Source organism: Heloderma suspectum, chromosome 4, assembly GCF_057233095.1.
Source record: "Heloderma suspectum isolate Gila_16-S chromosome 4, 16-S_ref, whole genome shotgun sequence".
NCBI classification, from domain to species: Eukaryota; Metazoa; Chordata; class Lepidosauria; order Squamata; family Helodermatidae; genus Heloderma; species Heloderma suspectum.
Genome location: NC_139461.1, coordinates 279,561,544 through 279,578,018, shown reverse-complemented (window position 1 = coordinate 279,578,018; position 16,475 = coordinate 279,561,544). Strand labels below are relative to the sequence as shown.

The 16,475-nt window shown below is 44.3% G+C and overlaps 1 protein-coding gene across 1 annotated transcript in view; it reads right to left on the bottom strand.

The window, feature by feature from the left end:
* Positions 1–301: 301 nt before the first annotated feature.
* The window catches only part of TOP1 (DNA topoisomerase I), a 102,069-nt gene continuing 85,895 nt past the window's right edge, over positions 302–16,475 (bottom strand). Inside the window, exons 17-21 of the mRNA XM_084853972.1 lie at positions 15,356–15,470; positions 10,076–10,203; positions 6,027–6,121; positions 2,407–2,556; positions 302–1,026 (exon numbers count right to left, since the gene is read on the bottom strand). Of these exons, the coding sequence (XP_084710098.1) occupies positions 924–1,026; positions 2,407–2,556; positions 6,027–6,121; positions 10,076–10,203; positions 15,356–15,470 (591 nt within the window). The 3' untranslated portion in view covers positions 302–923. The remainder of the gene's footprint in view (positions 1,027–2,406; positions 2,557–6,026; positions 6,122–10,075; positions 10,204–15,355; positions 15,471–16,475) is intronic.

Genomic DNA, 16,475 nt, shown 5'->3' with positions numbered 1-16,475 from the left:
GCAAAACAAAACCCACAAATGTGGATATTTCTGATATATATATATATATATCTATACATATATATATATTATGTACTCAGAACAAAGTATGATGGGAAACTTTTTGTCATCAATTTATTTGTACTCATAATCCATTAACCCTCCCCTAGCCCTTTCCTTCCTACCCTCAGCAAATCTACATGATCTTTAAGATCAAGAAAAAAAAAGTTTAAATATTTTAAAATAATTAAAAATAGTAAAAATTCACATTAACAACAAAAAAATAACACTCAAGTCAGGAAGGATCTTCCCATCATGCTTTGCTTTGAAGAGATGTTGAGTTTTTATTATAGGTTTTCAATACCATGATGGCGGCAAGTAAAAATGAAAACAACTGTGTGTTTTCATGATGACCGTTGTGGCCAGAGCCAGTGCGCTGAGAGCTTCAGTTGTGTTAAATTAATGAGAGGGGGAGGGGGGCAGGAAATTAAGGAGTCCATTTTCTATTAAAATATAGAAGTTATTGCAAAAACCCTAACTGTAAAAACACACCAATATCTCATTGGATTCTGTATACAGTAGCTAATGATTTCCAAGCTCTTCAGTGTAATGGTGAATTTACCTGGCACAAAGGTAACAAATTCCCCCATCCACTTGTCCTCCCTCCAGAGATAAAACACAAACCATACAGCTAGAATTTGGGTCTCTGAAACAGATTTAAATAAGTTGTCCATAGGACAACTGGCTCAGCTCCTCTGTAATATTTCCAGGCGTTATCTTTTCTCAAAGATATTGGGTATTTTATCAGATACTTGCTTTTCCTGCCTGACACCCCCCACCCCTCCCCCGGATATAAAGGACAAGTAAGGCTCACAGTTTATCAATCTTCCTAAAACCAGGCTACTCCCCTTCTCTCCCATAAAATCCAGCCCATTAAAATCAGGTTAAAACTCATAGTCTTCATCTGCCATATCAATTGCCCAGGCAAATTTCTCCCGTTGGGTTTTATTATATATCTTCTCTATAGGTATTCCAAATTTCTTGCACCTGAAGGGGGAATGGGGGGGGGGGGGAGAGAGAAATCAGAATTAGTTAACAGCAATGCATGGTTTCTCTGAAGGCCCTGAAGTCCAGGGCCTGCTCAACACAGCAGGACTGTTCTTTCATCCACCATCCATGCTACTAGACATAGCAGGACCCCACTCATCTGCCCACCACCCTGGTCTGTGTGCTTTCCAGTCCAGCCCCCTGATGTTCATGCACTCAGAATGCCAAGAGTGGAGCCAGCAGGAGCAGCTTCCCACTCACATGGTATATACACAGTGGACAAATAAGGGAAGAACCAAGTAAGTCCAAACACCCTTAAGTTGGAGAGCAATTTTCCACGTGATGTCCTGACAAAACTCAGCAGTAACTCCAGTATCCATTGCCTATATCTTGTATGAATAAACACACACCCCTTCAATACTGCAGCTTTTGTGAAAGAATTTGGCAGATAAATTTAATGTATTTTAATGCTACCTCCAGTACCAGAGGCAGTGTACACCAGTTGCTGGAGAACATGGGTGGGGGGGGGTGCTGTTGCACTCACATCCTGCTTGTAGGTTTCCCGTGGGCGGCTGGTTGGCCATTGCATGAGCAGAATGCTGGACTAGATGGACCCTTGGTCTGATCCAGCATGGCTCTTCTTATGTTTCTAGCCCTTCAGACTGCAGCTTAGAGTTTGAGCCCTTACAGATGACCAAACAAGGAACTCCTTCACTTCAGAATAGCTTGATCATCTGTAACCTCTTTCCAAAGAGGATTTTACTATACATCAAGTGCAGATGTGTGATAAAATGGTGAGTAACTAAGAGGCAGCACTGGGTAGGGCTTCAGTGAGTTTCACACACCCACAGATACCATTCTCTGTTCTGTTCCAAAGCCTTTCCCCCCTTACTTGCACCTCCTCTCTCTTCACAACCTTGGACAGCTGAACTTTTGAGCCCTACCTGCAGCTGTGGCTCAGTCTGCACAAAGCTGATGCATGGTGGGAGAAAGGGATCACACCTATCTGATATCTACAGATCAGCTATCTAGCTGGAACACAAGAGCCACTCTGCCTGATTTCTATCTCCACAAGAAGCAGATGGGCACAATCTTATTCCCCTCACTACATGCAGGATGGACACAGACTGAGCCACGTCTGCACCAGTCTTTGGAATGGGCTATGTGAAATCAAGAGATGTAAAAAGTACCTAGTTTTTAAAAAACTGACTTGGAATTCAGAATGTGACTCAAAAGCATGCAAGGGCCCACTTACTGCCAGCCAGTCAAGCAACTCAAAAAAACACATCCCAGTAGGACCAGTATCGATTTTCCTTTTAAAGGGAAACAAAGGGAGGAGGGCTGCAATTTCTTCCCCACCTTCCCCAGACAAGAACTTACCAGGCAACAGAAATTCTAGGATCCAGGTAATTTAGTTTGGAGGTTCCCAAGGCAATTTGTTTGTTTTCCTCTCGGTCTGTAGCCTGGACCTCCAACTTCATCAGCTGCTCCTCAACCCTTTGTACGGCTTTCTTCTTACTTTCCACAGTCCTAAGATGGGCAAGGAGAAAGAAAAAGCACAGATGAGAACTGTAAATGGATTCTCAGAATATATTTTGCCTATGGGAATTAGAAGTCAGTACAGCAAAAAAAAAAAAAAAAAAAAAGTACCTTGAAGTAGATTGCTAAGCATATAGGGAATTCTATAAAAAAAAAACCCTCCAGTGTTGAACTAAAAAGGGATGATGACAATGTTCTTCTGTTAAAAGTGCAAAATGCTCTATAGTGTTCATTTTCTTTGGCTTCATAACGACTGTTTGTCATTACTGTGCCCTTTATACTGGCAGGCACAGCGACTTGCCCAAAGTGGCACACAAAGGGGGTGTTCGAACGATTGCAGGGGGAAAGGAAGCCATCGTGGCTTCTCCCCCTGCCCTTACATGTGCCAGCCCATTATTTATGTAATTGCCTGCACCGCAGCACAAGTTGGCATGCCGTGCAAACCCAGCACGCAGTGGGGATGGCTTCTTGACCACCCTACAACCTGGAGAAGGTGACCTCCACAGTCTTCCATTGGGATTTAAAGCACCCCATCCCTGAAAATTGGGGGTGGGGAGGGTTGAAATCCAAGCCCTCTCCAAGGTCTGTAAGGGCAACACAGTCTGGGAGGGTGGGGCTTGGATTTGCCCCCACCCCGATTTTCAGCAAAGGGCACCTTTAAATCTTATTGAAAATTATTTCTTCATGGAGATCTTCCACAAGGACTCTATGAAGAAAGGTCTCTATGAAGAAAAATTAATGGGAAGGAGGGTGGGGCGAGGGTGGGAATGGAGGGATCCATCCCCCCTTCTTCCCATTAAAAAAACAGGTTTCTCCCCTCTTTGGGGGGAAATATTTTTTGCAGCCAGGCTGTCAAAACCAAGCTGCGAGAAAGATCTTTGGAGTTAAACAGGGGCAAACCTATTTTTTTATGGGAAGAATGGTGGGAGCCCCCCTCAGGTGTTGCTCCACCTTGGTATGGCTGGGAAACCCGCAGGAAAGCGGGTGATTTTAACCCTTTTCCCACCACCCTGCATGGTGGGAGAAAGAAGGGTTAAAATTATCCACTTACCTGAGGGTTTTCCTGTCGTGCCATGGTGAGCGTCCCCTTCGGGGGTTCCCTCACATGGGCCCCCCTCCCCCTCCTTCCGATAAAAAACAGGTTTGTCACCAGGTTGGAGGAAAGATCTTTCTTGTGGCTTGACTTTTGACAGTCAAACTGTGAGAAAGACCTTTCCCCTGGCCTAGGAAAGGGAACTTTATACAGGCTTAGCTGTCCTGCACCCCTGTATGTTTTCCAAGTGCAACATACAGGGGTGCGGGAGGGGCAAGCTGGTACCCTTCAGTGTCCTGCTGTTGCGTACCTGTGGAAAACCAAAGATTTTTTTAAAATTTCCACACATTCCCCAGGCACAGGGAAGTGCAAAAAAAAATCTCCCAGTCCCATTTTTGCACAAAATTGTGACCTGGAAAATAAAAAAAGGCCTCTGACCACAATAAAAGCCAGGAAGGGGGACTTGGCAGCAGGCAAAAAGAGTCTGCCACCAGATCCCCTAGGATGCTAGGTTGAGGACTGAGGGGGGATGTGGGGGCGAACAAGCTATGCATGGTGGCTTGTTTGCCCAATTGTTGTTTTGGGGAGGGGTGTGTGCTAACCACACAGGATGGGTTCTTGGCAGAACAACCCACCGTGCATGGCTAGTTGCCCATCATAGGCTAGCCTGATGTATGAACAGGCCCTCTGCCTGAGTAGGAATCTGAACCAAGGATTTCTTGGCTCCATTCCAACACATCAGCCATCCTGCCAAAATTCTTAATGGTTTCACAAGATGCTTAAACTGAATGGTCCAGACTAGAGGGAGCAGAGTTGTTGACCTTTAACTTGTTCTTCAAATGTCTATTGTACAGTTCTCTGCTGGGGAGTTATGCATGCCCAGGTCAGACCCAAATATAAGACAACTGTAGAGCAGGGTTAGCCAACTGATGGATCGTGGCAACGTCTGGCACACCAGCTGATGCCACCTGGCTTCTGGGACCTCCCAGGTTTGAAGCGGTGCTTTGTTTGCTGCTGTCGGCCTGGGCAGCCCTGCTGCACAGGACTGAATCCAAGACAGCGCTGCCCACGCCAAGAGCAAGACATGTGCTGCTGACTGAGCCAACTGCACCTTAGGTTTCTCAATGGAGAGATGCCTCCACATGATAGCAGAGGTATCTGGGCCTCTCGGTTCTGTACCGAAGGAGGATGAAGTGCTACTGGCTCAGAAGCAGCACACAGGACAGTTCCAGGACCATATGCACATTCGATGTACATTTTATGGGCTCGTGTATATCCAAGCATTCATTTAGGCATCCCTGGGTGGGCGCTCAACCCCCACACATCAGAATAGCAGAAGGGACGAACGGGCTGTGCCCACTGGCCTGCCTGCTGCACTGTGCCCCTGGTGCTTACCTCCACCACCATCCACATGGAGGGGGAAGGCCTGGAGTAGATGGGCTCTCTGCATGATTTAGCGTGACTAGATGCAGAAGAGGACAGGGCTTCTGCCCCTTTAACAGCTGTGTAGGAGAGAGAATTTCAGCAGATGTAACTTGGCACGCAACTGTTAAAAGGTACAGGAGGAGCCCTCTCTTCTTTTGCCTTCTCTTCTATGCTTTTATCATACCATGATTTAGGACCCTGTGTGATCAGGGCTCTAAATGTGCATGGGGTCAGTGAGCGCTCCCCTAGCATTTAATTATGGGGACTGGGTGGGAATGCCCATATAGAGTAAATGAGTCTACCCCCCATGGTTAGCAATGAAAAGGCAAAAATGTTCACGTTCAGAAATGTAGGGGGAAAACAAAAAGCAAACCAGGAAGGGACCACAATACTTAGGGAATTTTAAACTTTCCACAGGTTTCCAGCTAGTGTAGGCACAATCCCGATAAAGGTGGCTGCACAGAGTACATGAGGAAGAACCTCAGGAAAGGGAAGAGTAATTTAAGGAAACTTAAGTGTATACCTACAATTGCAAGGGCTGAACAGTTTCACATTAGAGGACAATGATACCAGAATAAGTGCAGTGTGACCAGGCAACCACTGTAGTTAGGGGGCTCTACAAGGTTAATGCATGCAAGTAAAACATGAGAGTTTGCCACAGTCCTCCTCTACTTCATGATGTAATTCCCTTGTGAGTCCTCCCTTGTGAATCCTCAGTGAATTTTACCCATTAACTGGCTAATCAAGGAAAAGCATGGGAAAGCACTTGACTTTGCAATCCTATACGTGTCTACTCATAAGCAAGCCCCATTGAGGTCAATGGGACTTAGTTCCAGGTAAGCGGGTACAGGATGAGTCACTGACCTAGAGGAGACTGTTCAGAGGAGAGCAATTATTCAAGGGAGAGCCATTTTAACAGATATCTCATTTGGAGCCAAAGGTTGCACCATGTGCCACACTGAAGTGATTGGGTGCACACATCTGTCACAACAGCCAGACTTACTTTTTAGACTTCTCATCCCTCCGGACCTTGGCATCAGCTTTGGCGCTTTTCAGTTCCCTCTTGGCATCAATCAACTGATCCTTCTTGGCATCAATCTAGAGAAGGCAAAAAAAAGTGGAAAGGAGTGAAGCTGACAATCTGCAAACAGCTGATCAAGAGGGGTGTTTCTTTTAAGGCCTCCTGGGTACAGTGGTAGAGTCTTTGCCCAAAAGAAAACACTGCACTTCATGTCCAAGAAACCCTTTTCGACCTTATCACTGAAATTTCACAGAAGGACTGGCTGGGATTTTGATTTTTAGACAAGCATGCAAGACTCAAGCTTGCAAAAATGACTGCGAGGATTCTAGAGATCCAGTGTGGTATAGTGGTTAGAGTACTGGATGAGACCAGGGAGACTCGGGTTCTAGCCCCCATTCAGCCATGGGTGACTTAGTGCCAGTCACTGACTCTCAGCCTAACCTACCTCACAGGGTTGTTGTGAAAATAAAATGGAGGAGGATCATGTATGCTTTTTTTGTGTGTTCCCTGAAGGAAAGACAGGATATAAATATAACAAATAAAATAAATAATGTATACCAAACCTAAGACACCTACCATAGAATTACAGAATTTTAGAGTTGAAAGGGACTTCCGTGGTCATCTAGTCTAAGCACATGCTTAATGAAGGATCTACAATGCAGGCTGCAACTACAGCTTTCCTGACAGTTGACTGTCCAAGCCTCTGCTTAAATATTTCTAGCTAAGAAATACCACCACCTCCTAAGGATGATTGTTTCACTGTTGAACAGCTCTTACCATTAGGAAGCTTCTCCTAATGTTTGGGCAAAATATGCTTCCTTGCATTTCAACCCATTAATTCTAGTCCTGCCCTCTGGAGCAATGAGGAAAAAGTGCTCCATCTTTTATGACAGCCTTTCAGATAGCTGAAGACAGCTATCATGTTTTCTTTTAATGTTCTCTTCTCCAGACTCAAACCTAGCTCCTTCAAATGTTCCTCACAAGGCTTGGTTTCCAGACCTCTTCACCATCCTCTGGGCACACTCCAGTTTCTCAGCAAGGACTTAACCAGCACCCTCCCCAACTCAGCCCACCTGATATTTCTTTTCTCTTTCCCTTCCCGCCCCCTTTTTTTTTTGTACAACGAAGTTAAAAAAGTGACAGAGATGAAACCAAACGAAATCTGAGGTAAAATCACTTTCAAGGGGTAGTTATGATGAGAAATATTTCTGAATAGAGTTCCCTATTGTGCCACTCGGGCAGTAGTCAGAAAGAATCTCCATAGGGGCACAGTATTTCTGTGCTCAGGGGAAGAGGTCACAGGCTCTGCAGAGCTCTAAAAGTTTCCAAATGCAGCTCTGCACAGGCACAGATCCCATATGTGTTCTTGCTTCTCATGATCTCAGAGCCAAGAACTTAACCAGCACCCACCTTATATATCACAAATCCAACTGTAAACTGCCAGATTGAGAAATCTTAAAATACTACCTTTTAAAGTAACACCAGATGTGTTGGGAAGACAAGTTTCAGATGCTCAGAACCCCCTTTTAGGAGGATTTAGTCCCGCACAACTCAACCACATCCTACCAGGCCTACACAACTTGTTCAATGAAGGTATGATCTGCCATTTTTAGGACTAACTTAGCAACTTTCCCCCAGAATTACTCTTCTATTTTGTCAGTTAGTGGGATTTCAGATTTAGGTGCTCTGACAGCTATTTCAGGAAAATGCACAGAGATTGCCTTTCTAAGAGAAAACATTGGCATCAGCAATCTGGACAGAACAACTTCAAACCAATAGGCAGAAAATCTAGGAAAGCTACAGGCTGCAGTTTAACTAGATCCAGGACTCTGGAAGACCTATGCAACAATTCAAATATACAACTGTGCAAACCAAGGCCAGTTACCCTTCATATGGCTAGTGGAATTCAGTTAACCAACTGTGCAATACGAGTTGGCAATGAGGGCAACTGGGTAAGGAATCTCTGTAGCCAGGTAGCTGGTACCTTTAAAAGAAAGGGTTGACAACCTAATGCCCACCAGACTTTTTGACTACAACTCCCATAAACCCAGCCAGCATGGCCAATGGACAGGGCTGATGGGAATTGTAGTCCAAACCATCTGAAAGGTGCCAGGTTGCCTACTCTTGCTTTAAAGGATCAGATGTACTGTGCTAGGTCACATTAGGAAATTCCCTGTGCCTATCCAGCAATGATTTTACTCTAAAGCAGCCTTGCTCAACCTGATACTATACAGATGTTTTGAACTACATCTCTCTTAATCCCTGACCATTGGTGATGCTGGCTGGGGCTGATGGGAGCGGTAATCCAAAACATCTGGAGGGCACCAGGTTGGTGAAGGCCATCATAAAACAATGAAGAGTGAAAGCAGGGATCTGAAGCTGAAGGGTCACAGCTCCATTCATCTAAGTTGTGACTGACAAGACTGTTCCGCTCCTCTGAAAATAATGGTACAAATAAGTTGGGGGAGGAAAGAGAAGGCAGCCAAGTAGTTATCATTTCATCAAAGCTGGCAGTCCTAACAACTGAAGCAGCCAGGTTAGGTATTATGAAAGCCAAAAAGAACACCCCAGTGATTAATAAAACAGAATGCCTTATTGAGAGAGGGTTATTTCAGATTCAGGCTGTAAACCGACCTAACCAAATTGACCTCAGAAGTTTGGCCAGAAATAACCTGAAAAGGAAAAGGACGAATTAGAGCAACGAAACACCAACATGTGCTGAATTTATAAGAGGCTTGCAATTTTGTTGGGCGGGCGGGGGAGGAGGTGACTAATTCAGTTTTCTCATGCGCCTCTGTTACAGCTTGTAGGTTATGCCTCAACAACATTCTCTAGCCATGGGTGTGGGACAGATGAGAAGCCATAGCCTTTAAGGAAAACTACCCCAAACACTTCAAAAAAGGAATACTTGGTCTACATAAACAATTCAATGAGCAGTAAATCTGTTTTTGGATTTTATTACTTCAGACTGCAGAATTGTGGGTTGCATGTTTAAATGCTTTTCTGTAAAAACAAAAGCAAACCCTGCACACAGAAAATGGCTAGGCTAGAGCCTTTCTCCCTGCCATTTCATTTCATTTTTTTTTTTTTGACATGCAGGGAGCCTTTGTCATTTGGCAGGATTCTGTCATATCATATCCCACCTGCAATCTCAAGTGGTATAGTCCAAGTACAGTTTTGCCATATGATTTGCCGTTTGCCTGAACAAACAGTAAGTCTTGGCTAAGGTCCGTTAGTCAAGATGTGTTCAAACAGTAAGTCTTGACTGTTTGAACACAGTTGTTCACACAACTGTTAAGCTTTTCTGGGGAAACTGATCTTTATGATGTCCCAAGCAAACCTCAGAGAAGCTCCCAAGCATTTATTATCACCAGCCTGTCTCCTTTAAATCAAGTTCCTCATCTCCTCAAAGGTGTCTTGGCAGGATCTAGAGAAGCAAGAGCAGAATTCTGATCACACAGTGGGGATTTTCCACCTCCCTCTTCCAGCTGCAGCCCCTTGTGACCCCCTAGAAGCTGCTCCCGAAGTGTGGAGGCCCCTCTGGAATGGCATCGGATATGTGGCAAGGGGGTGCGGCTGGATGGCATTAGTGAAAACCCTCACAATAAGCCAAAGTGCCTTCTACTCCTGCATGAGGTTCTCTGGACCTCACCTAATGTCCCGACAGTAAATTGGGATAGAAAACCATAGCAGAACATCAGAAAGCATCCCTTTGCCAGCAGTTTTTCTGTCCCCGCCACAGATACTTTATAGCTATATCTTCAAGTCTAAAGCTAACTTGTCAGATGTGCAATTCAGCCAGAAGTGGGAAAGACAGGTTTTAAAGTAGCCTAGTGTGAAGAGAAAGGATATGATGAAGGATTTTCCAGGATAACACCAGACAAAATGTTTGTTACAAATATCAGAGAAAGAAGTTTCCCTAGTGAAGTACTTTTAGGGGAGAGCCGGATACAGGCCACATATGGAACAGGGGTAACTGAAGTCACGTGGTATTAGTTTGGCTTTTAACTGAGGGTGATGCAGTCAGTTACCTTGCTCTGTAAATTCATCATGGATTTCTCAAAGGTCTTTGGAGGCGCCCTCTGGTGGTTGCAGAGAATAGCAACAGCTCTATTGGCACGGTTATAAGACAGGATCTTTGCCGGGACGTTATCATCCGCTGGAAGAATTCAAAGTGAACAAGTGAAATTTGCACTCTGGCTGGGCAAGGCCTAGCTCCCATAGATGATTTCACTTTTTCATAGGGAAAGGAGAGATTAGCAGCTTAGCTCTCAGTCAGCTAAAGCTGAAAAGGGCTAGTGTAGTGCAGTGGTTAGGAGACTTGAGTCGCAAATCAGCAAGTTCCTACTTTGAACCAGTGATGTGGGGCAGAAAATTTTCCAGTACTTAATTTTCCAGTGAAAATCTTCTGTTTCATATGTTCATTAGTAAAAACGAATGTACGCCGATCGCAAATACAGTATTAGCCAACGTTGACAGTTTCAAAATTGTAATTAATGTTTCCAGGTGATTATCCTTGGCAAGTGTGGGAAACAATACATATATGTAATTCAAATACATATATATCTCAGAATGTAATTGAACTAATAAACAGTGAAAGCAAAACTGATGGTGTCCCAACCTTAGTGGAAGAGAGTTGAACTCCGTTGAAATAGATGAGTGGTTGTCAGCATATCATACACAGTTTTTTGGATTGCTAAAATTAGTGTGTCAACAGTTTTCAGCATCTTTGGGGTTTTTTTCCCTTAAATTTAAACAATTTAAGGGAAGTGCATGCTATTGTTTTTAAATGTTTACAAATTCCAATAAAATATCTACATACTCTTAACATTTATATCACATTAAGTGTGCTTTAATCCCCACCCCACCCCCAAAATATTTCAGGTCAAATATTTGTGGTGTATTGAGAAAAATTAACATGGGGTACTTTGGGGGGGGGTGTTGTTTACCAAATATAAGTATAATAAACACGCTAAATTAAATCAGGGCATGACATTTTCAGATGCAAACTGAAAATTTTCCTATGCAAATGACCCTGTGCAAATCAAGCTGATTTGCATTGGAAATTTTTCCACAAAATGTTCCGGAAAACGCAAATCACTGACTTGAACCATGGACTTGCTAGGAGGCCTTCGGCAAGCCACTCTCTTAGCCTCAGCCCCACATTTGCAATATGGGAGCAGCAACACCATCCAACTTTACAGGGGGGTTGTAAAGTATTAAAACATAAATGGAAAGGAGCTTAATGTTGAAGCACGTGCTGTGCAAGCATAAGGTATAAGGTTCAATACTCAACATCACTCTTTAAGGGAGGGACTATAGCTCTGGATAGAGCATGTGTTGAAAGTCATAGAGGGCCCAGGTTCAGTCCCTGGCATCACTAGTGAAAAGGTGGTGGCTCCCTGGAGAGCCACTGCCAGTCAGAGTATACTAGGCTAAATGAACAGGAACCTGACCTGGTATAAAGTCAGCTTCTTATGTTCTCTAAATGTACTGTCAGGGCCAGAAATATTGGAACAAGGATAACTGTTTTGGCAGTTGGCCTCTGTACACCACCACATTGAAGTTGAAAGGAAACACACCCAGATGGGAGCAAAGCCAGGACTTTCAGCCCTAATTCAAGGGGTTTTGCAAAAGTGGGGCACTAACCATTCAGGAAGTACAGCCAGTGGCATGCACACACACCCATCGTTGGTGGCTCATAAGTAATGGAACAAACCAACATCATTTCAAACTGAAGGATCGCCTTTAATACCTGGATGAAAATCCTTTGCAGTCAATGACTGCCTGAAGTCTGGAACCCATGGACATGACCCAATGCTGAGTTTCCTCCCTCGAGATGCTTTGCCAGGCCTTTACTGCAGCTGCCTTCAGCTGCTGCTTGTTTGTGGGTCTTTCTGCCTTCAGTCTTGTCTTCAGTAAGTGAAAAGCATGCTCTATTGGGTTGAGATCAGGTGACTGACTTGGCCATTGAAGAACATCCCACTTCTTTGCCTGGAGAAACTCTTGGGTAGCTTTTGCTGTACGTTTTAGGTCATCATCCATCTGCAATATGAAGCAGTGTCCTATCAGTTTGGCAGCATTCAGCTGAGTCTGAGCAGAAAGTATAGCCCTATACACTTCAGAATTCATCCTGCTGCTTTTATCAGCAGTCAAGTCATCAATAAACAGCAGTGACCCAGTTCCACTGGCAGCCATACATGCCCATGCCATAACACTGCCTCCACCATGTTTGACAGATGATGTGGTCTGCTTTGGATCATGAGCTGTTCCTTTCCTTCTCCATACTTTTCTCTTCCCATCATTCTGCTACAAGTTAATCTTGGTTTCATCAGTCCACATAATCTTATTCCAGAACTGGGTAGGCTTTTTTAGGTGTTTCCTGGCAAAGGCTAATCTGGCCTGTCTGTTCTTGAGCGTTACCAGTAGTTTGCACCTTGTTGTGAAGCCTCTGTATTTACATTCATAAAGCCGTCTCTTGACTATAGATGTTGACAATGACATGCCTACCTCCGCAAGAGCATTCTTGACCGGGCTAGATGTTGTGAAATGGTTCCTCTTCACCCTGATTAGAACTCTGTGGTCATCCACTTTAGTTGTCTCCCGTGGTCTTCCAGGCCTTTTGCTGTTGCTGAGCTTGCAAATTAATTCCTTCTTCTTTAGGATGTTCCAAACTGTTGTATTGGCCACTCCCACTGTTTTTGCTATCTCTCTGATGGGTTTATTTCATTTCCTCAGCCTAATCATGGCCTCCTTCACTCACATGGGCACCTCTGTGGACCTCATGTTGGGAGTTCCAGTGAACAGCTACTAAATGCAAATGTAACACTCAGAACCACCTCCAGGCCTTTTATCTGCTTGATTGGTCATGGGGTACCCAGGAAACAGGCCACACCTGGCCATGCAGCTGCTTGCCAGCCATTCGTTCCATTACTTATGAGCCACCAACGATAGGGGTGTGTGTATGCCACTGGCTGTCCTTCCTGAATGGTTAGTGCCCCACTTTTGTCAAACCCCTTGAATTACAGCTGAAAGTCCTGACTTTGCTCCCATCTGGGTGTGTTTCCTTTCAACTTCAATGTGGTGGTGTACAGAGGCCAACTTCCAAAACAGTTTCCTTGTTCCAGTATTTCTGGCCCTGACTGTATGTGAAGTGACTTAACACCCAATTTTGCTATGTAAACACAAGGTACAAATCATCATCACATTATTTGATCAATGCAGATAACAGAAGCACGAGACCTCCATTGGTGTGGGGAACAGATTATAATGGTCTTCCCTCAGAGCCTAATGGATTCTAGAAGGCTCTGGGCAATTCATTCAACTGTACTCTCTTTGGTCTGGTGGCCTGGTTGATTTAGGGCAGGGATGGGCAATCTTTCTGTCAAGGGCTGTCTTCCCTTAGGCTAGTCTGTTGGGGACTACATGCAAATGATAGGTGGGTCTAGAGCCAAAAGTGAGTAGGGCCACCCCCCTTTCTCCCCCTCACCAGCCAGCAGACTGATGAAGAAGGGAGAGACCACGCTCTAGATATCTAAACTAAGCATTGGCAGAGGGGCTTTTGAAATTTAACCAAGGGCTGCATGTGGCCCTAGGGACACAGGTTGTTCAACCTTGATTTATGGTATATACAGTTATCTCGGGCCATACACAAGTGCTGGTAATTTCCCACTGAATGCCTCTACAGGGGGCTGTCCTTGAGGATGACTTGGAAGCTGCAGCTGTTTCAGAATTCTGTGGCCTGTCTTTTGGTTAGGATGAGTTGCAGAGAGCACATTACACCTATTCTTGCCCATCTGGGCACTGGCCAACAGATAGCTTCTGGACCCAGTTCGAAGTACTGTATATCACTGTCGAAACAGTAAATGGACACAGCCTGTATCTGAAGAAGTGCTTTTTCCTGTACAGCAGGGGTGGGCAACTTCTGACCCTCCAGATGTTTTGGCCATCAGCCAGCATAGCCAATGGTCAGGGCTGATGGGAGTTGTAGGCCAGAACATCTGGAGGGCCCATCCCTCAAGTTGCCCACTCCAACTGTATAGTCTTCTCTGTTGACTGGGAAGGCAGATTCCTTCCTTTTCAGAAAGTCAAGATGATGAAGATGTGGAAAAAGGGCTCTCTTAGTTATAGCAACTTTAAAAATCCTTGTTTAGGGAGGCTTACCTAACCATATCTTGATATTGTTTCTACTACCTTGTAAAAACTTAAGTTGTTTGACAGGCTGTTCCTGGGGACATTAAGGAGCAGCTAACTACTTCCCTGTTGATTTATGGTATTTCTCCTGTTTGTAAAATATTGGGGGGTGGGGGAGCTGTTGGACAATGCTTTGAGGATGTAAACCGAAGAGTATTTTAGAAGTAAAATAAGAATAATAATTTTAGCCAAATATACTTTCATCAATTGAGGGGAAGCATGATAGACGATTCATGGAGAGTGATGCAAACCTGCTGGTTCCAAGGATGAGTTTACATGATTAATATTACAGGGAAGTGCCATCACAAGCTGCCAGATTCCCTTAACTCTTCCTTGGTACCCATTTTTATGAATGTGCCCCCAACATGGTAAACTAGAGATACAGTTATTTGAAATTCTTCTTCTGAAAGAAGATTTTTGCGTGGTTGTGTCTGTTTTGCTCTGTGGGGACGTCTACGGCTTATTCTGTTTGTAAAGAACAGTCTTCCCCAACCTAGTGCTCTCCAGATGTGTTTGACTATAACTCCCAACATTCCCAGACAGCATGGCCATACTAGCTTGGGATTATGAGAGTTGTAGTCAAACACATCTGGACGGCACCTGTTTGGGGAAAGTTGCCAAATTGTGGGATTTCTTAGACCATGGTAAAATTCTATAAATTCATCTTCATACTTTGCTGTCACAACTCTGAAGTAACCCTGTACTCTACCATCTCCCTCCGTTAAAAAAAGAAGCAGCTTCTAGCATTTGAAAAGGAGTTATAAAGGGCTTTGAGTATATGGGTGGTGCTTTAAAATGGCGAGTACATATGATGTGTGTTCTCCATTATCATGAGGGCCAGGACCTAATTTTCACTTTAATAAGCAAGACCACACAGATTCTGATGGATTCCATTTTTGCATTTGTTTGCTGCAGATGAAACAAATATAGCCTTGGGTATAGCACAAACTGCTAGCTGGGGGATGCTGGGAGTTGTAGGACTTACTTATGTCTAAACATGCATAGGATTGCACCCTAAGGTACTTTCCAGCCCAGGCTCTGAGACCTGCATCTATGTCAAGTGCACGATCAACTCCAGAAGAACAAAGAATGAGATATGCTAGTCCAAAGGCACTTACGGGTCGTGAGCTCCTTCAGCTGCTGCTGTAGAGTAATAGAGGCATTATATGTTCGGAATACCTTGGCTGTCAGCCCTTCCATAAGGTCTTGAAGATGTTTATTTAAGATGCTAGTCTGGGGTGGGGGAGAGAAAGGGGTGGGATTTATTAACTCCTAATTTACTAAATTACAATGCTTCTTCAATCTAAGCATTTGAATCCCTCCTATTCATAGAATCATAGAATAGTAGGGTTGGAAGGGGCCTATAAGACCATCGAGTCCAACCCCCTGCTCAATGCAGGGATCCAAGTCAGAGTATTCTCACAATGTGGGATGGTGGAAGTTTGTGTGTGGACTTCTACTTTTGGAAGAGGGTGTGAACCTATGAAGCTACTCAACCCACCTCCAGAGCTTTGTAAAATATATACCACTTCAGCAAGGTTGCAGGTACACAAACAGATTTAACTGGGGAACACTGGTGGAGGGGCATAGAATGGAAGTAGAAGACATTACTACATTCTCAAGTAAAGGTAAAGAGAGCCAGCTGCTAGCGAGTTTGAGGTGTCGTGTACAACAAAGGCCTACATTTATCCTTCATGTGACACAGATATTCCCATTAAATGCCAAGAGGGACAAACCCATCCCACTGAAACTGGTGTTAAGTCCCTTTTAGGCATTCATTTAGGGCAGATGTGGGGAAACATTTTGTCAAAAGCCACATTTTCTCAGGGATAATCTGTTAGGGGCTGCATACTGGTGCTGGATGGAGCCAGAACAAAAAGTGGATGGGGCCTTCTCTGTTCCCCCCAGTTTTCAGGGGAGTTACAGATCACTGGTTGAGGGCCACATGAAATTAGGCTGAAAGCTGCCCACTCAGATTTATAGGATAATGAATTGGGGGCGTGGGGGAGAATCTTGGCCACAATCTATGTGGGTTCATTCAAACCTTTTCTTCATATGCAGTAGATCAAGTGGGACCTGCCCCCCTCTCCCCAGAATGAATGCTTGGAAGAGGCTTTAGTGGAGTGGTATGCAATGGAGTTTTTGTCTTTATTTATTTATATTTATTGGCAATATTTATAGGCTACCCACTCTGACAAAAGGTTCTCAGGGCGGCGTGCAGAATAAAAACAAACAAGT